Here is a 20179-nt window from a genome sequence, read left to right on the forward strand (position 1 = left end):
GACTACTTACAAGGTAATAAAACTGTTCCATAAATAAAAGTTATATATATGTATATAAATGGGTGTGCAGGCTTGCCTGGAATTGAAAATCTCTTGTCAGCCGGCTGACCAAAGTTGCCAACCCTAATAATATGAGCCAATATTTTTAATAGAATTGAATTTGTATTCTGGATATAAATAACATCATATGCGATTAAATGACAATGGTGCGTTTATAAGAACCGATTGTCTGACAGCCTACTTAACTTACAATGTCACTGCTAAACTTAATTGCTACACATTTTCTCACTCCCCTGATGACGTAGCTGTGCATCTTTGGGCACCGAGACTAGTTTAGTAATGTGCAAAGACTTGATGCATTATTGGGGTTTTCCATTAGGTGGCAGCATCCTTTTTCTCAGAGCCGGGATCCACAACTAAAAGGTAGAAGAAGAATAGTCATTATGGGTGATTTGGATGAGCGGCTGTGTGAGGCGGTGCGAAGGAACCCGCACATATATAACGCGTCTTTGAAAGAGCACAGGGATATTTTCCTGTGCGGGAATTCATGGAAGCAAATTGCCCAAACATTGGGTAAAGATGAAAGTTACTGTAGGGTGAGGTGGAAATATCTGAGAGACAGATATGTGAAAGCAAAACGGAAAACCGCTGGAAGGAGAGGCAACAAAAGCTCACCTATCCTAGCCATGCTGAGCTGGCTTTCAAGTTACGTTAGTCACAGGGATTCGGACTCCAACGTGGCCAGTGATATGGTAAGTAGCGAATTGCACTAACACAGATTAATTCGCTGTGTGACAGTATTGAACTAGCTAGTTGTTTATAAGGGGCAACTCTAGCAGCTAAACCAAAAACTTATCTGAACAGAATATTTGTGTTGCACCTTATTGTCGCAAATTTCCCCACTGTGGGATCAGTCCTATCTTATCGGCTCCGACTTAACAAACAAACGATGCGAATATCGGCTAATTTGAGTGCGGAATGATTGATTGCAATAAAATATGTTTTGCACGTCGTACGTTTGGATATTGGAGTCAGTTTCTTGAAGCAAGGAAACATCTACTTTTTAGGTAGTGTTCTGGGGACAGCATTGCTTTTCGGCATGTTACCTGGTGTCTGCACATTACGTAATGCATCCTGATATCGACGTTTCAGATGGAGGGCAGCAGTGAAGCTGTGACACAAGCAGGCCCGCCGCGGAAAAATCCCAGGGCCGCTACGAAATTATTTCAGCTGGGCCCCCACGACGTGCAACCCCTCCCCCCTGGGCCTCCACCTGGGTCAGGTCCCGGAACAACTTCCCCAGTTGTCCCCCGGAAACGGCAGCCCCAAACACTGGAGTCGGAGTGCCTCACCTCGGGACCCTCTGTCACTGACATGGAGCAGGAGACGTTTTCAGAAAATCTATGCCTGCCACCACGATCCCCATCTCCATCGGAAATGTCAGACCAGAGCTCACTTGAATCTCCATTTCACCACTGCCAGAGATCAGGAAAAAGGAAAGAATGTCAAACGTCTTTGACTGAAGCAGTGATGTTGCGTCTGCAGAAAATCGATGAAGAAGGTGGCTGTGAGGAGCTGTCCTTTGGGCGATACATCGGTCAGACACTTCTAAAAATGGACCAAAAAACAAGATCCTGTGTGAAATTTGAAATCAGTCGGGTGCTGCATAAGTGGGAGATGGAGCCACACCGTGACGAAGTTGTCTGACACCTGCTGAATTGGACACAATGCATATGAGTAAATCTAGTGAACTCTAATTTTTACAATTATTTTGTAGATGGGCTCAAATTATACAATTCATAGGGGTGCACCATATTGGGTGGAAAACAGCTTTGTGATATTTCACATTTTTATCGTGACTATTGCAATATTTATTACAAAAAATGAAAGTGTACCCAAAATAACACACAGCCGAATAGAACCTGTATTGTCTGCCAATAGAATTTCTCGGATAATTTGTTGTAGTGAGCTGTGCTGCTGCAAAGCAGTGCCAACAAATCCCTTGTTTTCACTACATATCTATGGAATCCAATATATTTTCATACAATGGTCTTTTGGTGACTAGTACTTGTTCACTTTTCTCTTCACATTTTTCTTACATTTCTCATACTGTCTCTGATTGAAACAGAAATGATGAAAATTATTATGCTTGGGGTGGAGAGTGTGTGCAGGGCTTGTGTGACTGGTGGTCCTTGCCCCGTGACAACTGCATGATGTGGATATCAAAATCCACAATTTACATACAGTGACCACCTAATCCATCTTTGGGGGGGGAGACACTATGAGCCAGGACAGGTTTTGTAAACTACCATTTCAATGAAAAAGACCTGGATTTCACTTAAACACTGAGTTCTTGCTGTGTGCTGATTGGTCAGTCTCCCATAATCATGCCTGTGTCACTAATGTTAATGTGAAACAGCTGGATGAGTCTCTCAATCAAGGAAACAAACCAGTAAAAGCACAAGAAGAACTGAACTAATTAGCTAAACACAGGAGCCTTTTAGAATTAGAGTATCTTGTAAAACCTGAAGTAGCTCATGTCTCTCCTGACATGGATTAGAGAGTCACAGTAAGCCGACATTATGCAGGCCTAGTTAAACTGCTGATTTTACTTCTGTGGTAGTTAGTTTCATCATTTATTTCTGTAAACGTATTAAACCAAATCCACAACCAGTGTTACGGAGATGAGGAAAAAATTACAACTCATAAAATTGAGGACAAAATATAGACCGATACCTTACCATATAAAATTGTTTATTTTGCATTACATGTAATAAAAGTTGATAGATTCAGTGGGCTAAGCCTCTGTGTCTGTGATCAGGTCTCCAGTTCAAGCCCAGCTTCAGCATACCTGTGGATCCCTGAGGCCCTTGACCCCCAGCTCCCTGAGTGCTACTACATGTGGCTGCCCTTCATGGCCAGTTTGCTCTCACCTATAGCAAGGAAGATGAGGGAGGTATAAAGTATTTCCCCACAGGGATCAATTACTCCATCTTAATACTTTCATGGTATTTGGAGAAACTTGCTAAAAAATAATCATTGAATCAGAGCAACAAATAATTATGATACGACTAAAAAGTTAGTCATGTCAATTGCTCTACATTTTTTTCCCCCACAAAGTTTGCGAGAATGACCCACGTTCAATGTACTTTTGTCTGCAATTTCTTAAGTTTATTTGTTCATTGTGTTACATTAAATTTGTTTAACTTTAAAGTTGTTCCTAAATGATAAGCAACTTTACGAGCCTGCTTTTGTTTTTTTTTGTTGTTGTTGCATTACATCATCTTGTATAGGTTAAATGTACAATGATTAACACGTACACACAGGGAGTTCATGATTACCTGGAGAGGGAAGGGAGAATTCACCTCCCTCTTGCCACTGTACTAATACTTGTGGAGTCTGAAAGAGGGTCTTTGCTGAGTGTTACCTGCAATTTCCCGACAGTAGACAGCCGCGTCGGATCCTCCATTCAGCCTCCATTCCACTTAATGAGTCCATTTGAAGTTGAGATTGACAAAGTGAATACCGTTTTAGGTTTGTGTGATTGATCAAATAAATGAGTCTCGGCATTTTACAGGTTTGTTCCGAGAGTTTAGTGTTTTAGCAACTCAGAAAACGTAATACGACTTGGTGTACGGCCAGAACAGGCCCTCTTTAATAAATTTCCAGTTCCTTTATGGTTATGTTACATTCTAGCATTACAAATAGCCCAATATCAATATTACGTTTTTTACGATTTTACGATTTTACGTTTTAAAACACCTGATTTGTGTTATTCGAGGAAACGAAGCACTACGAATCCCACAATGCACCATCAAGCAAACATCCAAAATGAAACGGGAACTAACATCGCAGGCTTCTAACAACGCAATTCGCTGGGATGTCAAACATCAATATTCATCCTATTATTGTACATTCGTAAGGAAAACCTAAAACCAATGTATTTTACCAAATAAAAATGAAAACGTTTGGAAGGGTGCTCCCAGCGTTTTTGTCACCTCGTTTCCGAGACTCCTGAAAAGCGGGACGCGCGTTTCCAAAAAAGGAGTGGGGGCGGAGCCTGGGCGGGGCCTGGGGGCGGCCGCTGTCAGCTGACGGGGAAAATTCGCGAGCTAACGCTATTAGCTGCTTTCTTTTTTGTTTTTCCAACTTTGTCCTTCGTTAACAATAGTAACAGCAACGCAGGATTCCTGTTCAGCTGTCTTTTTAGTACAGTAGCTTTGGATATTCAGTCAAGGGATCTACATATTACTTTTTTTCGTTTATGTAGTGAAACTTCATTTAGTAAGTATCAGCTCGAATACATAGCGTATTATTGGGTTGTGTATTAACATCTGATCTGACTAGATATTGGATCCCATTGCATATCGCTGTATATTTGTGTGTATTTATAATTCATATATATTATTCATATGGTGCTTTGGGTCACTTTGCTCTATTTAGGTTTCTTTAAAGATAATGAATGTATCGTTACACTCCGATGATCTAAGAATATTTATGAAGTGGGTGTTTAGTGTCATAATCATGGGGTCACTGTGTTATTCCTGTAAGGGGTTTGAAAGTAATTCAACATTTCGTCACTGGCTACTCGAAGTAGGTTAATAACGCTGCAGGCTTTTGTTAATGAAGCGGGCTTTAATTCTGATGGCAATCGGCGACGGGAGGGACTCCGCGCCAGCGCGCGGGTGACGTTTGGTGGCGCACGTGGTGCCATTTGAGGGGCTGGCATGCGCACCCGCCAGTCTGGATGTATATGGAGGGAAAAGGGACAGTTCCTTAGCGATGGTGCATTAAATGAATCACCGCGATGGGTATAATCAGTGGAAATGTTTACGGAGAAAAGAAGCGGGCGGTGTGTGAAGTACGCGGCAGAGTAATCGCTCATTTTGGACTCCGCTCTTCCTGCCAGGGGGGTCTGAAGCGGGGAGGGGGGGGGGGGATAGCGCCGCAGGATGCCGGGGGCCGCCGACGCGGCTGTGACTCTGGCGCTGAGCCTCCGCACTACGGCGGCAGCGGCGATGGAGAACGACTCCGTTAGTCCCGTTTGGGGGATGAACGGCGGAGACAACGGCACCAAGACGCACAAGTGTCTGCAGCTCCTTTACAGAGACATCGGCGACTCCTGGTATGTAGGGACGTTCCCCTTTTTTCTAACATCCAAATCAGTAAGACTTGGCTATAATATCAATTACACCACCTCCGCGTCCTTGCTTTGAGTCATTTTCACATTATATTCTTTATTAGCATAATCAGTTTGCATAATATTTTCTCTCAAATCAAGGATACAATTAAAACGAAAGGCCGTATAAATTTACTTTGGTTGCGCCTGGGCTGCTACTCTTTTATTATACTTTCATTTTCCATGTTCATCCTGCAGCTGCCTGAACGGAGGCTTTCGAATCTGAAAGCGATAAAAGCTTTTGCTGGAATTGGGTTCGCCTTGTTGACATGGTTCAATTCACACTGTCAGCTCTAGGATTTCCCCCGTACATATCAGTGTTATTTATGGGATTAGATTGGTGGTGGTCCCGAGAGGTTTTTGCTGAGCCAGTGGCGAGCTTTGACCTTACCTCTACCTTACATGTGTGTCAGTAACTCTGAAAAGGTGTATCAGATAAGTGTCATGTGGTACTGCAGGCTATTGTAGCATCATCGTTCTCCCGCCAGGGTGCGTTTCTGGGATTTACTGCTCCTGGTGCCCAACGTGGCATTCTTTGGGTTCTTGCTGTGGAAACTGCCATCAGCTCGAGCCAAGATCCGCCTCACCCCAAGCCCAATCTTCATCACCTTCTACATACTGGTGAGGAGGCGCTTATTCGCATTTATCTGACACGTTCAGTCACTGACAAAAGCAACTGGTGGCTTTAATTGTGGAGTTTTCAGTGTGGTTACCTAGTGCATGCGGTGTAAAGCAGTGGATGGTCTAGACCAAGGAAACCATCAGCATAACAGTCTCTGTCATGCATATGTGTAATACTGCATGTATGCGCAGGTGTTTATTTTGCATTGATATCGTCTGTCTGTGCGAATGGATGGTAGGTCAAATTTAGCAAGCAGCATCGGAAATGCAAGCGAGTATTTCTCAGCTGCCTGTCTGTGAATGTTTAGGCGGATAACAAGGAAATTCGCCTCGATTTGTTGTGTTTAAAAACGTGCTCCACTCACTCCTGCTTCGCTCAGTGGTTTTGAGCGGGTACCGTGACCATGTTCTGCAGGTATTTGTCGTTGCTGCGGTCGGGATTACCCGCGCCGTCGTTTCCATGACGGTCAGCGCCTCCAGCGCCGCTACCATTATCGACAAGGTAAGACGAGACATCTCCAATCAGGAGCATCGCCCTGATGTGAGTTGTGTTTTTTGGGAACTTTCCAGATTCTTGTTTTTGTTCTTTCTTTTGTGTTTTGTATTTCTCATGAACACACGGCTGCCTGATTTCCTTGAATGATTGTTGTGCAAGATTTGTTGCTGTAAAATGACTCATGCATGAAGGACAACAGTCAGTATGCAAAATCTCCCATGATTTTACGCCAAATGTTTTTCTGATTTTCCCGTCCTTGAAGACAACTGTGTTCTTTGTCACATAGGGATTATATGTCGGCCTTCCCCAGTCTTAAGCCTAGTTATAGTTGAAGTTGTACATTTCCATATCTACTACATTTGTCGGTGTATGTAGGCAGTCATGTTCAGCTGGTGCAGAAAGTAGTGATATTCCACCAGACCAGCAGAGGGCAGATGTTGTCTTCTTGGTCTGAATGAAGCTTACGTGTGAATTCATGCTGTCCTTGTGCTTTTTCAGTGGGATGATATGTATGTGCAGGTTCTTTTGCGCCTCTTCACACAGCTACTCCTGAAAAGCATCCGTAATTACGACTAGTCTTCTTTCACTTTTCCATCTTGGACCTCAGCTCTGTGAAAGTTAGTGCTGCCACCTACTGGAAACACCTAGTCATGCATTATCAACTCCTTGCACATGCACAGGAGATGTGCAAAAATTCCACTGTGCCCCAAATCTGGGCTGCATGCTTACAGTCCCTGCAAACAATCATGATTGATTGGGGGTGGTATGTGGCATAGCAGGCTAAGCCTCTGTGACCAGAAGGTTGCTGGTTTGAGCCCCAGCCTTGGCAGAATAGGCACATGTCCATGGGCGCTTGAGCAAGGCCCTTAACCCCCAGCTCCAGGCATCCTGCATGCTGACTGTCCCTCACTGTGACCCCCAACCATGGTCTCACCTGCATGTGTGTCTGCGTGTCTTATGGAGGGCTCCTCGGGGATTACTAATCTCCTTGGGGATTAGTAAAGTTTCACTATACTATTGTCTTGATTCGCCAACACAGCCCGGGGTGTAGATGTGTGACTGGCCGGTGTGTCATCCCTTCAGGTGCTGTGGGAGATTACGCGCTTCTTTCTGCTGGCCATCGAGTTGAGTGTCATTATACTGGGGCTGGCTTTCGGTAGGACTGTCATAAAGCACATTTTGTACATTTGTCATTTTGTAGGAAATCCCTTTATCTCTCAGAAAAAAAAAATACGTATATGCAAATGTTAGGTAAAAATGTGTAATGTCTCTGGAATACATGTGAATTACCATTGTGTTTCATTTTTGTATCGATAGTTATTGCAGTACTGGTCAGGTGACACACTCATTAAACATAAGCAGTACTTCGTTAATGTATCACATCCTTTGTACCTTGACATCTGCATTTATATTTGGGTTTTATCGTCTTTTTTTTGCATTTTGTCTCCCTCTTGCTCCAAGGTCACCTTGAAAGCAAGCTGAGCATCAAGCGTGTTCTGGCGATCACAACAGTGCTGTCTCTGGGATATTCCATCACACAGGTCAGGGGCTTTCGTCCTGGTGATGATAGTGGGTCTGCAGCTTGTGATTTGCCCTGTAGAGGAAAAACTAGCAATCTGTTAGTGAATCGATTTTATTAGCAGTTTAATTGGACGATCCCTTATGGATTTTGAAAATGCGGGCATTTGCATGTTTGAAGTGTCGCCTGCAGATCTGTTGTAATTGATGTCAGTGAAGATTCTAGGTGGTTTTCAGGCTCTAATGTCACCATTTGGCTAGTAGCAGGGATCTTTGCAAACTGCTGATAATATGCTGATAGCTGGATGAATTTCGGTTGTGTTATTTTGGTTTATGTTTCACTATATAGAAACAAACGAAATCTAAATACATTTTGGCTGGTACTGAATGTCCAAGGTAGATTCGGGACTAACTGGCACGTGATGCATTTGTGACCCACTGATGCTGAGAGAGTGACCTGCTTGTGTCGTGCTTCCATCCAGGGGACCCTGGAGATCCTCTACCCTGACAGGCACCTTTCGGCAGAGGACTTTAACATCTATGGCCATGGGGGACGTCTTTTTTGGCTGACTAGCTCCTGCTTCTTCTTCTTGGTAAGTCGGGCGTATTTTTCACGCTTAATCAGGAACACAACCTTCTATGGAATCCAAAACCAGCTGCTGGAAGAATCACATTGAATGAAGTTTTTTCGATGTTTAATTTTTCTTCCTCTGAATTTAAGGTTTACTCCTTCATAGTCATCCTTCCTAAGACTCCTGTGAGAGACAGGATTTTCCTACCATGTGAGTGTAAATAGTTATTTTTTTCATTATTAGTAAGCGCCCAACACAAAAGGTACTGATTTTCTTCGTGGTACAGCTTCAGAAAATGACCAAGAGAACTTGTTACTGTTACCTAGAGAACTTGTTGCTCCTGTTGTATAGGCAGTTTGATCAGTTTAGATCAGTAGAAAGACTGTCTGTCTTTCTTGCATAGCATGCCAAATTTCAATGCACAGTGTTTTATCTACAGCCAAGAAGACCTTCTACGTATACGCTGCCATCCTGTCCCTGCTAAATTTGGTACAGGGGATCGGTAGTGCTCTCCTGTGTGCAGACATCATTGAGGGACTCTGGTCAGTTTTTCATCCTTTTTTAATTAGGCTCACATTTGATAATACGTTAAACCCAGGATTCGTACTTGGTTGGACGTAATTTGACCATGCACACTCTGTGCTGATTTTGGTAGGCCCAAGGCTGTGAGTTTTTTTTTTTGCCTTGGCTCCTCCTCACACTGCAATTTGGTTGATTATATTTGTGCTGACTCCTGGGTTTGTTTCCTTGCAGCTGTGTTGATGTGACCACATTCCTCTACTTCTCTGCCTTTGCACCACTCATCTACGTCACATTCCTTAAAGGCTTTTTTGGGTATGCAGTTTTCTTGCTTGCACATTACTTTGCCAGGAGTTAATTGGACTTGAGTATGCGTTTGTACCAGTAGGATGGCTCAGATGATTATTAGGCAGTTATCTACAATATTCCACATGCTACTTGGCTGTGAAGGATAATATTTCATTGCAGTTTGAGTTCCTGGTAGTATCTTTGAGATCATTTGTGTCATTTAAAAATACATCTGTCACCAGCAATGACTGTTTGTCTGTATTTGCAGCTCGGAGCCAAAGATCCTCTTCTCCTACAGATCCCAGGTAGACGAGCCAGAGGACACGGATGTACACTTGCCCCCCACCTACGCCGTGGGCAGGAAGGACCTCCATCCCGACTTCTACTCCAGCACACGCATCGACAGCTCCTCTGCGTACCTGGATGATGTTGTGTCAGGGCCTTATCCCGTGGGCAGCATCAACAGCGTGGACAGTGACCGTTGGAGGGCCTTCAACTCCTAAGAGGGGCTGGCTGAGGGAGCGATACCGTTTCTGCCAGCACAGTCACTCATAGATGGAGGGAAGGGAGCAGCAGTCTGAAGCTGGGGAGCTTGGGCCCCATGAGAATCGGCCTTGTGTTTTATTCCGAAGATGCATTTGAGCTGAACAATCCTCAGCCACCTTAAGCGTTGCCCCATTAAAATTATTTTAAGGAAATCGACTGGAAAAATAATGTGAAAATTAACGTCAATGTTCAGCTGGGACTCTTAGCTATCTGACCGTAGCTTTGCATGATATCTGTGAATCATTTGTTCTCCGTGACCGTTTCTATACTTCAGCTCTGGTCCTGGAACGTATTACATCCGAGATTTGATCAGCCCTCCTGTGCTTTTATAGGAAGGCTTTGGGGAAACTGTGAGACAGGTGGCCTTTGAATACCCTGCGCTGTGTGGATTCCAGAATGTTCCTTTACATTCCTACATGTTGTAGGGTCCCCGCGTGAGGCCTTTGTGCAAATAAGATTTGACTCTTGGCCTTGCAGAGGAGATGGAGACAATGGCTCCTTTGGACCTCAGCATTGAGCTAAATCAGTGATTCCTGAATTTCCAAGACCGTTTAAGATGATTATTCTTAGTTATGGTCCTGGAGGTGAATGTCTATAAGATTTTGTTGCAGCCTGGTGCTCAACCACTTGATGCAAAGTAACTGCCTTTCAATTATTTACCTTTCTGAACCTGCTTTATTAATATTTCACACTTGATCAACTTCAATGTGCTTGTTGAGTCGCTAAGTATAATGAGAGCCGCAGAGCTCCCTGGGCCCCTGCCTTTGGGGTTTGTGACCAAAGGCTGTGCTCACGTTGCCAAAATCAGGTCTTGTAGTACTTTTTGCACCATTGGAGCCTCTCATTGTTTTCATATTCCCCAAGTTCCTACATTTTAATTTCAGATTTACTAATTCTGCATTACCACAGATATGCTGAGTAATCGGACATACATGAAAGAGACATTGATGGCAATCAAAGAGGAACCGAGACCCGCGGTCTCTCTGCTTTATGGGGGTGGGGGTGTATTTTCTGTACATGTGTGGCGTGTGTATTTTATTTTTTAAATTAAAGAAAATATTTTGCACACAAAAGCTGAGTCCTCTGATTTTTGCTTCGCGAGTTTAAATGAGACACAAGTTGTTAGTTCAACAGTTTTTACAGAATGTGACGTTTCTACGTAAAGATATGTTTCCTGGTATATATAGTAGCAAACTAGCCTTATCCTCTGGTAAAACAATGACTTTGATTTTAAAATTGCAGCTATTCCTCTGCTCACAGATTTGGCCCTGTGTCTGCTTGCATGACCTCTGTGATAATTCCCTTCTGTTTGTTGGAACCTGATCTGTCCATTTCCTTTGGCCACCTGCCTGCATGCTTTTCAGAACAATTCTTTTAAATCCTATGATTAGTAGCAAGGGGGCAGACCGGCAATGGGAAGGCACATGGCTCCGTCGTGTTGAGTCCTTTGTCCAAACAAACACCTAGTTGCAGTAGGTGGTGAGGTGATGCTTCTCTACTCACTAATTCTGGGGCCTGCAGGCATTTGGCTTGTATACGGATTTAATTAATAACTGTTTTTGTGAGTGAGCTAATTCGGCAACCTCCCAGAGTCCTGAGGTTGTTGGAGGTCTAATGAGATGTGGAATTATTGTCTGAACCAGGATGCAGAGTCCTAATATAAGCACAAAGCAACTAAACAAAAACTCCCAGTAAGTCCAAAGCTCAACACAGAGATTGTCAGTCACAGCCACCAGCGAAGATAATAATTGTTTTAATGAATTATTTGCTTCAGGTGCCACTTCCTGCCAGAACAAAAAAAAGAGGTTTCCTGTGTGGAGGAAATAATCGCATAATGTGTTTATCAGTCTTACTGTAATAGTTTATGCTGTGTGTTGTGTTGACTGGGTTCATTGTCTGTCACTTTTGCCCTGTCCTTGCTCTGCAGCATAGAACAGACCCTTAGACATGTTTAAATAGTGGTGATTTTGAATGCATTACCCAAAGACAAATAGTAAAATATAGTCTGACTGTGATAAATGATTGTACAATACGTTAGTTAACAGGTTTCAAGTTAAATGTGCTGTTTATTCAGTATTCAACATTGATGTCAATGTTAATTGATGTAGTCATTTATCATAAGCTAAATTATTATTTCCGAATTTTTAAATAATTTTAATAGATAGATGATCTTGGGTGGTTAGTACTGTTGCCTCACACCTCTGGGACCCGGGTTCGAGTCTCCGCCTGGGTCACGTGTGTGGAGTTTGCATGTTCTCCCCGTGTCGTTGTAGGGTTTCCTCCGGGTACTCCGGTTTCCCCCCACAGTCCAAAAACATGCTAAGGCTAACTGGAGTTGCTAAATTGTCCATAGGAGTGCATGTGTGAGTGACTGGTGTGTGAGTGTGCCCTGCGATGGGCTGCCCCCTCATCCTGGGTAGATCCCTGCCTCGTGCCCATTGCTTCCGGGAGAGGCTCCGGCCGCCCCGCGACCCAGTACGATAAGCAGTTTGGATGGATATATGATCTCATAGGCTTCCGAAAAGAGTTTTACTATTATTTGCTGTTGAATTTAATGTAAACTGAGGCCCTCTAGTGGGTCATGTGTTGCTGCAGTTTTATTTATCTGATACACGTTGTAGATGTTCGAATATTTAATTAATAAATTAATTTCCACCGCTTTGTTCTGTGGCAATAAAATATTTAGTAAGTTTTATTTATGGTTTAAGTTTGAAACTTTATTTAAAAAGTATTTTTTTAAAACAGAAAATCGAGAGTTCGGGATAAAACAAGGACAACAAGTCCCAACATCCATTGCGACCTCGTAAGGACCATCATAAAACGCAATTGGCGTTTCGTTGCTAATCCTCCAATGGCAGTTCAGAATACTGCCATGTCCAAGACAGTGACCTTTCTAAGAGTCCGCTATAAGAAATTCTGATCTAGATAAACCCAATTTCGCCGGTCTCCTTTAACATTAAAGCACCGGCGGCAAATATGGGGGCCGGTGAGAGCTCGACCCGGAGAGTGTCCTTCGGTCTGGACGAGGAGGATCGGGTCAGAATCCTGAACGGAGTCAAGGTAATGACATCTGTCATGCCCAAGCCGTTGTGAGCAGCGCGAATGGTACACGGCACCGGGGGTAGGGGAACATGCACGTTTACCACCATGCGATGTAGCCGTATAGCTAACTGGGAATGGAAAACATAGTTCCTTTTGACAAAATGTTTCATATGACCGAACCAACTCGCCTGACCATGATGGTAGAATCGCAGGGTCCCGGCGATTTTCGGAGAGTGGGTCCGGAACGGCAGTACTTACAGCTGTACGGGTTCATTACATCTCGCTGCGGGGTTAAATGGAGCCGAAAGCAGCGACATTTCCAGCATGGGGTGTGCAGGGCAGGGCAAGGCAGGGCAGGGCAAGGCAGGGCAGGGCAGGGCAGGGCAGGGCAGGGCAAGGCAGGGCAGGGCTCCGCGTGTGCTGGTCTTAGAAGAGTCACCCACAGTAGCAATGGTAATATTGCACGACGATTAAAAACAAGCGAAAGAAACTAGAAACTCCACAAGTTCCCCAAAGAAAACGAACGTTTCACTCCCCATTTTATTTAAGGGAAATCCCATAAATCCTTTAACCATTTTGAAGGTCTTTGTGAGTGTTTGATGGTTGCCTGTCAGGATTAAAGCATCCAGGATCGTATTAGTATTTTAAAAAATAATTTAAAGAAGAATCGTATATGGGCTGCACTGTTCTCGTTTCTGTCCTGTACAGCACGTTCAGTTCTCATCAGGTGTCCCCCTGGACAACATCCTGTTAGACATGAACAGGAAAAAACGACCCCAAATGTCTCCAACCCTTTATTTTGTTTACCCCCTATTTAAGAGCAGCAGATATCCGATTTATAATGAAGTGTAAGTCTGTTTTAATGATTTGGACTGGCATCACCACATTGTACTGCAGTAAAAGATTAATCTGTGGGCTTAATCTAGATTAATCTACAGGTTCGAGTCCTCGGCACTGGGAACTGAGACAGAGAGCTCCTTGTGAGTGGACAGCATGATTTATATTAACATGTGTCCCATCTCAGCTCTCGGAGGATGTTCTGCAGCGGATGCGGGATGCAGCCCAGAGACCAGCCGCCTCTGACAGCCGCTCGGAGGATGCCGGTAGTCTGCACCGTCTTGTCGACACCTGAACCATCAATCCAGTCCGGTTACATTGGCTAATCAAAAAGGGGGGAAAATATGGCATGATTTAATATTGAAAAGCAATATAATATTGGGGCAAACTAATGTTGGGGTTGGTGTAATTGTGAATCATGCGTATCGCAGCCCTACCAGAGCTGGAGGTCTTTCCTGATAAGACTGCCTTTGCAGGTAAAAGGTCAGGGCCCAGCCCCTTCGAGATGCAAGATGAGCTGCGCAGGAGGTATGTGTCTAACCACGTTTATTTGATGAGCTGGGGACAGGGATGTTTCATTGGAACAAGGTTCAGCTTGTTTTATAGAACTTAATTGCATCCTTTTAAAGTAACCACTGTGAAACCTGAAGAACCTTGGTGGGGGATTAGCGGCACCTTGCGGTGGGTCTTGGAATCGTTGGGAAAAAGATTACGTCAGTGTTTCTCGACCCGGGGTCCGAGGGGGCCGCGATGTGTGCTGTTTTTTATACTTTTCTGTAAACAAGCAGTTTCCTCGAGGCTTTGAAAGGAGACTAAATTCGTTCAGCTGGTATAACAATTAGTCAAGGCTTCGTTTCTCTGGGATACTGTAGAAAAGTAAACGTTGGGAACTCTCAAGTTCCAGAACCAAGGGTTTCTGTGCTGAATACTAACACAGGACTATCGAACTCTGTGACATTCTCAAATAATTCAATGCATACACAAAGTTTCCATGATGTAATTCGCTTTCAATCTGTTAATTTTGACCAATGGAATCATCTGAAAATGGAAAGATAAAGGCGTAACACATTCCCAGTACAGGCAGAAATACTAGCATTCTATTTCTAAATATTACTCATGAAAGCCCCATACATTCCAGGTATTTGGTTTACCCCCCATCCAGTGCTGCTATTTCAGCTAACAAAGGGCTTAATGAGAAGTTAAATTTGTCCAATTATGTAAATGTGTGGTGGAATGAGAGCGGCAGCTGGGGTTACAGGAAGGCTGACCTGCTGCAGCATCGCTGGCCTTTGTAGTGATTGAAACAATCGTGAGAGAACCTGCGCCCGTCGGGCTGCTCGCCTGTCCGTCCGTCCGTCCGTCCGTCTCCCCAGCCTGTGCCTTGCTGTGCAGGTATGATCGGGAACGTGCCCTGGTCCAGGAGGAGCTGGCCCGCGTGGCCCGGCGGGAGCAGGAGGCCGGCCGTGAGGAGCAGAGCGCGGCCGTGCTGCGGGAGCGTGCCCGGGCCCGCGAGGAGGCAGAGAGGACCCAGCAGCTGGTGAGTTTGCCCTCTGAGCCGCATAGCAGAGCTGTGTCATTCAGCCAGAGTGCTAAAGATCTCCATGTTCCTGTGCTGAGCCCAAGCTAATATGCAGGAGTGCCGAAGGGGTGGGGGACGCGATATATATAATATAATATATACACACACGCACACATGCATACACACACATATAGCTTTAGAGATGTGGTGGGGAGCTCGGACATTTGGGAGGGGTTCGAAGTAAAGCCACTACCCCCCCTCCATCGAAAAATGCCACTTGAGGTTCTTCGGGTATCTATCTAGGGTGTGTCCTGGACGGCTCCCTGGGATGGTGTTTCAGGCATGTCCCGTCAATAGGAGACCCCGGGCCGAAGTAGAACACAACCCCCCCCCCCCCCACAGATTCTCTATAGGGTTTAAATCCAGAGATTTTTCAGGCCAGTCAAATATCTTTATTTTCTTCTTGCTGATGAAACTCACCATTTTCGACGTGTGTCACAGGGCTAGACTATGCTGAAAGGTGACTGACCCATCAGGAAATGCAACAATGAAACTTCCTACATATGATGACGTGACCTCAGGCCATTGAATAAGTGTCTAATGAAGGCATGTTGTTGGTTTTCTGGAATGAAACTGAAAATTAGATTGTAAAAAAAAAAAAAAAAATCACTGCTTGTTTCAATTAATTCGCACAATGGCACATATAAAATTGGTGAGTATTTGCATTACTTATTTAAATCCAGAGTTTGATTATGATTTAGAGAGTGAATCAAACAGCACACAGTAAAACTGACAGAGTTCATGAAAACGATACAAAGATAAAGGGTTTTTTCTCTCTTTTTAATAATGTGCAGAGGAAGCAATCAGGAAGGTGAATGTAAAATGTTGGCAAGCAAACACAGCTGCTGTGGTTTGTTTGCCGGGGCCAGTGGGCCCCAAGCTTGTAGTATTGTTGTTGTATCTTGTCTATATCTTCCTGCTGGTTGGTTGTGTGATGGGCTTTATACTGCTGAGTTACTGTTTGTGTATCTGGTGTGTGGTGGGCGGAGGATCTATTATCCACTGAATCGAGGTCCTTGCAGCTAAGTCAAGGACGGGTGTGATATTAGCGACAGCTACTCTGACTGTCCCCTAATTTTAGTGTTTAAATGCCAGGTTGATTTGTGTAATTAATATAAATAATGAAGATAACCCAATTAGGGTTTTAGACTTGATGAAACAGCAGGCTGTTCTTCACTTAACATCTTGCCTTTGCCACCTACTTTCCTAAAGGACCCCCCACCCCACCCCGTGATTTGACCAGTGTTGCAATGCTGGCAATATGAGGCTCCCAGTCCCGCTGTGGGTGGGATACACTGGGCACACTGAGGTACTGCCAGATTTACCTGAAAAATTCAGAAGTTACACCAGTTAATAGTCGACAGCAGGAGTGCATTGATAACAAATCGCTTTTACCCTTTAAAGGTTAAAATACGTGGTGTTTTCTTGTCATAACAGCACACAAACACGTAAAATAACTACGCGTTTTCGCTGTGACAAGACATTTCTGTGCTTATTGCTTTATATGCCAAATGCGTATTTGTTTACCACTTATGTTAATCCCTGATTATAAGTTATAATTACATTCTTCTAAGAATCAGCGGAGCTTCCACCAGTAACAGAGTTTCTTGCTGCATTGATATCAGAGTAGGCCCTCTGCCCACGGATGTTGCATTATTTCTCTCAGGATAGTTTAATGTCTATGTGAAGCCATTCAACAGCCGCCGTAAGTGGTTGCGGTCACTATGAACCCAGTACAGTTTTTTTTACCGGTGAGCTGAATTTAAATTAAATGAAACTTTGCTTCAGGCTTTGCAGCAAATGCATCTCCTGGTCACTAGAATGGCCTAGTTGCTATGCCAGCTTTGAAATAACCTTAAACAGTTTAAATGGATGAGTTCCATTGACATGAAATAACTAGTTATCTAGTCTGTCTCCTCAATTTAACTCGTAAATTACTCAACAACAATAGTGAAACATACAAAATGGTCTGTCTGCTTTTTTTTTGCCGGTTCTGCCCCCTTGCCAAGCTTCTTAGTCACCAAACTTTGCAACTTTCTAAATGGTGGTGTTGGAGAGAACCGAAATGTGGGCGTTGGCACTCGTACTCGGTCTTAGAAAAATCGTATTGGTGTATCTGTAATCGACAGTGCAACTCGAAGCGTAAAAGGAACGTCACTGCAGATTTATGTAAGGGGGCGGGGCTAAGCTTTCACTAGGGGTGTCTAATCTTAATGAAAATAACACATTATTTAGACTGAGAACATTTATTTGGGGGCGGGGCTAATGCTTTTTTTCTGTTGCCAATGTTGCACAGTATAGACAGGCTTTCACTGTTTACCGCAGGTAGGACTTGCATCTTACTTGGGTAATACCCTAGAATGAGATTTCTTGTAAATGTAAAATAAGTTGAATCTTAAGTTCATCTTTAAGGTAATTTTTGTCTACTACTCGCTTTTTCTTGAGTCTTGAGGATTGATTTTTACCTTACTAATCTGTAGGGTAAAGAGAGTATGCTTCCTCATATAATTGATGTTTTTTTTGAACTTATGCCACTGAAATAAAGGATTTGGTATATTCCCAAATGAAAATTTCTGATCAAAGATGTCTGTCTCTCTCTAGACTTCTCTGAAAAAACACTTTCTTCCATTTTCTTTTAGTCCAGCCGTATTAAGTTGAGTTTTCTTGTACCTGGTTAAGTCAAAAGGTCCCGTCTGGTCTCCAAAATAATATCATGTTAGGAGAAAATATCTTGCCCTCTTGAGAATTTCCGTCCACTGAAGACTTCTTCAGTCTGAACTGCTCTTCTGCGTATAAAAGTGAAATTACGACCTGAGTGTGTCCTCGGCATGCAGATACTGCCTTGTGTCTCTGCACGGCGCCCTATTCCAGTGGCTGGCTGGAGAGATTCTGCAGCACCTTATCTCTGCTCCGACACGCGTCTGGCCGTTAATAGAAATTTGCAGGAGAGGTGCGTGAATGGCATGTGTTTCGGGGCTGAGGGTGCTGTCGCAGAGTTGTAATTGCAGTTTGGCCCCTCCGGGGGCTCTCTCACCATAGCTAAGACCCTTATAATGGGGGTATAACTAATCTCGCTAGCAGCGGTGGTTGCACCCTGTGTTCCCGCGGCCGTTTCCCACATATGCACTCGTTTCCCCTAAACGTGGCGCGAATTACCTCCGACGGTAAAGTTCAGAGAGCCGAAGTGTGATTCGGATGTTTTCATTTTGCAGGCTAGTTTCTTATTAGTGGACTGAAATTGAGCGGTTGATGGTTTCTGAAGAGTGATCTCGCAATGAATCAAAAAGAAGACTGGAGTGTGTGGGGGAATGAAGCGAGATGATAGTGGTGGGCAGCGGATAGTTTTCAGTGAGTAGCGACTCTGAATGTTTCATCAAGGGTTTGAAAGGAGGGAGATTTCAGTGAGGAGTGGCACCAAATGATGGCTCATCCAGAGTCTGGATGCAGAAATATTTCAGTTCTGAGTAGAATGGAGAGACTGACGAATGGAAATGCGGGTCGCCCTACTTCGGCCTGGATTTGTGAACACCATGAAGTATGCAGATGAGCTGTATCGGTCAGTCTCCGCAAAGTAAGAGCTGGTTTGCTCAGCTTTCCCATTTGAAGTGCCTGGACCAAACGTTTTGTTTCTTCCACGTTTGAGATGTGACCCTGGAGCATGGTTGAAGTTCGCTTCTGGAGGCCAAAAGCGGAGGGCGATTCGCGCAGCCCTGCTGCTAACAGACGGGCCGTTCTGAGGCCCTTTGACGGACCGCGGCTGTGAAACACTCCGTAATGGGATCTGCATATGAGCTCCGGGATGAGAAGGAATTAGCTGTCGGGTGCCCAGGTGAGATTCTGGAGCGGGAAGTCCTGTCAAGAGGCTAGATAAATGTGCTGAGCCTTGCCCCCCTGTCCCGTCACTGACAGTAACCTATTCTGATCACCCCTCCCCCCTCCAATCTGCCCACAGAGCCGCGAAACCGAAAACCGAAACGGGAATAAATTGGTAATATGAGTGATTCCGACAGCCTCGCTACGGCACTTGAATACTAACCCAAATGGTACGCGGTCCTGATGGGGGCGATTTTTGAGAGCAAGATGGAGCTCCTGTCTTGCACAAGTGGCAACAGACAAATGTCTCGCTTTCAGGGAAGCCGGCAGCGTGTAGAAACGGACACTCGTTTTGAGAAATTTAGCCCACGCGGGTGGTCCTGGTGCCGGCACTGGCAGATCGGGCGATCTCGTAAAATGCCACAGCTGTACGACGGTATTCGGCTGTTACTCCATGAGAATGATGTGGGATATTTGATTGTGTCTCCCCCCCCCCTCCATTTTTGATTGATGGACAGTGTTTCTGATGAGTACATTTCCTTCGATTTATTTAGCTAAACTCATGACTTGTTTGTTAATAAACTGAATGTTAAGGCAGTTATTCGGCACTTGGCTGCTGAGCTAACTCTCACTCCAATGAACCTCATGAAATCTCATGATCTGAAATAACGGAAGCTCTATGAATAGAGCTTGGATTCCCCCATTTCCAGTCCAGACCAAGGTGACACAGACTGTGCCCACTTCCCTAATCAACAGAGCAGCTGTGATGCTATAACCAGCATCCAGCTAATAAAATCCAGCTAACAACTTGCAGAGCTGAATAGAACCTCCTCAGTTCTTGGTCTGGATCCAGTGGAACAGCCAAGGGTGTTTTCTCCAACTCTGCTAACCTCTAAGGCAATGAACTGGACCACTGGGAACCTGCTCAGGTCTGGGACTCCAACCTGGGCTGAGACCAGGGGAATGGCGGGACATGGGGGGTGGGTAGTGGTTCTTCACTTCACGAACCAAGGCTAAACCCAATTCACCGCAAACCTAATACCGAGGCAGGAATTCCGCTGCCCTGGGAACAAGATGCCAAGACAACATGCCCGCAAACCGGGATGAGGAACCCTGCTGCACAGGAGACGCAGAGCTGCAGCAGACGAAAGCAGCCTGAAACCCAGAAA

General features: G+C 44.5%; 3 protein-coding genes across 5 annotated transcripts in view; all 3 read left to right on the forward strand.

Moving 5' to 3' along the window:
* Window positions 1-415: 415 nt before the first annotated feature.
* Window positions 416-2051, forward strand: LOC125725517 (uncharacterized). The gene is made up of 2 exons (XM_049002482.1): window positions 416-752; window positions 1153-2051. Exons 1-2 carry the CDS (start codon window positions 444-446, stop codon window positions 1705-1707), a joined length of 864 nt encoding a protein of 287 aa, XP_048858439.1. The 5' UTR covers window positions 416-443; the 3' UTR covers window positions 1708-2051.
* Window positions 2052-4080: 2029 nt separating this feature from the next.
* On the forward strand, window positions 4081-10812 carry LOC125725529 (transmembrane protein adipocyte-associated 1 homolog). Of its 2 annotated transcripts, XM_049002503.1 has the most exons (11): window positions 4081-4284; window positions 4910-5125; window positions 5668-5800; window positions 6216-6302; window positions 7380-7452; window positions 7758-7837; window positions 8297-8407; window positions 8536-8596; window positions 8826-8928; window positions 9140-9220; window positions 9462-10812. In XM_049002503.1, the coding sequence occupies exons 2-11, from the start codon at window positions 4953-4955 to the stop codon at window positions 9694-9696; spliced, it is 1137 nt and encodes a 378-aa protein (XP_048858460.1). In that variant the 5' UTR covers window positions 4081-4284; window positions 4910-4952; the 3' UTR covers window positions 9697-10812. The 2 variants fall into 2 exon arrangements, with proteins under 2 accessions (XP_048858460.1, XP_048858459.1); XM_049002502.1 differs by having other exon boundaries at window positions 4081-5125.
* A 1769-nt stretch (window positions 10813-12581) lies between these two features.
* LOC125725528 (MICOS complex subunit mic25a-like) overlaps window positions 12582-20179 on the forward strand; it is a 53207-nt gene continuing 45609 nt past the window's right edge. The window contains exons 1-4 of one of the 2 annotated variants that reach the window (XM_049002499.1): window positions 12582-12799; window positions 13806-13884; window positions 14095-14146; window positions 15011-15155. In XM_049002499.1, the coding sequence (XP_048858456.1) occupies window positions 12716-12799; window positions 13806-13884; window positions 14095-14146; window positions 15011-15155 (360 nt within the window). In that variant the 5' untranslated portion in view covers window positions 12582-12715. The remainder of the gene's footprint in view (window positions 12800-13805; window positions 13885-14094; window positions 14147-15010; window positions 15156-20179) is intronic. The other variant, XM_049002501.1, reaches the window with a different exon arrangement.

Source organism: Brienomyrus brachyistius, unplaced genomic scaffold (assembly GCF_023856365.1).
Source record: "Brienomyrus brachyistius isolate T26 unplaced genomic scaffold, BBRACH_0.4 scaffold68, whole genome shotgun sequence".
Classification (NCBI taxonomy): domain Eukaryota; kingdom Metazoa; phylum Chordata; class Actinopteri; order Osteoglossiformes; family Mormyridae; genus Brienomyrus; species Brienomyrus brachyistius.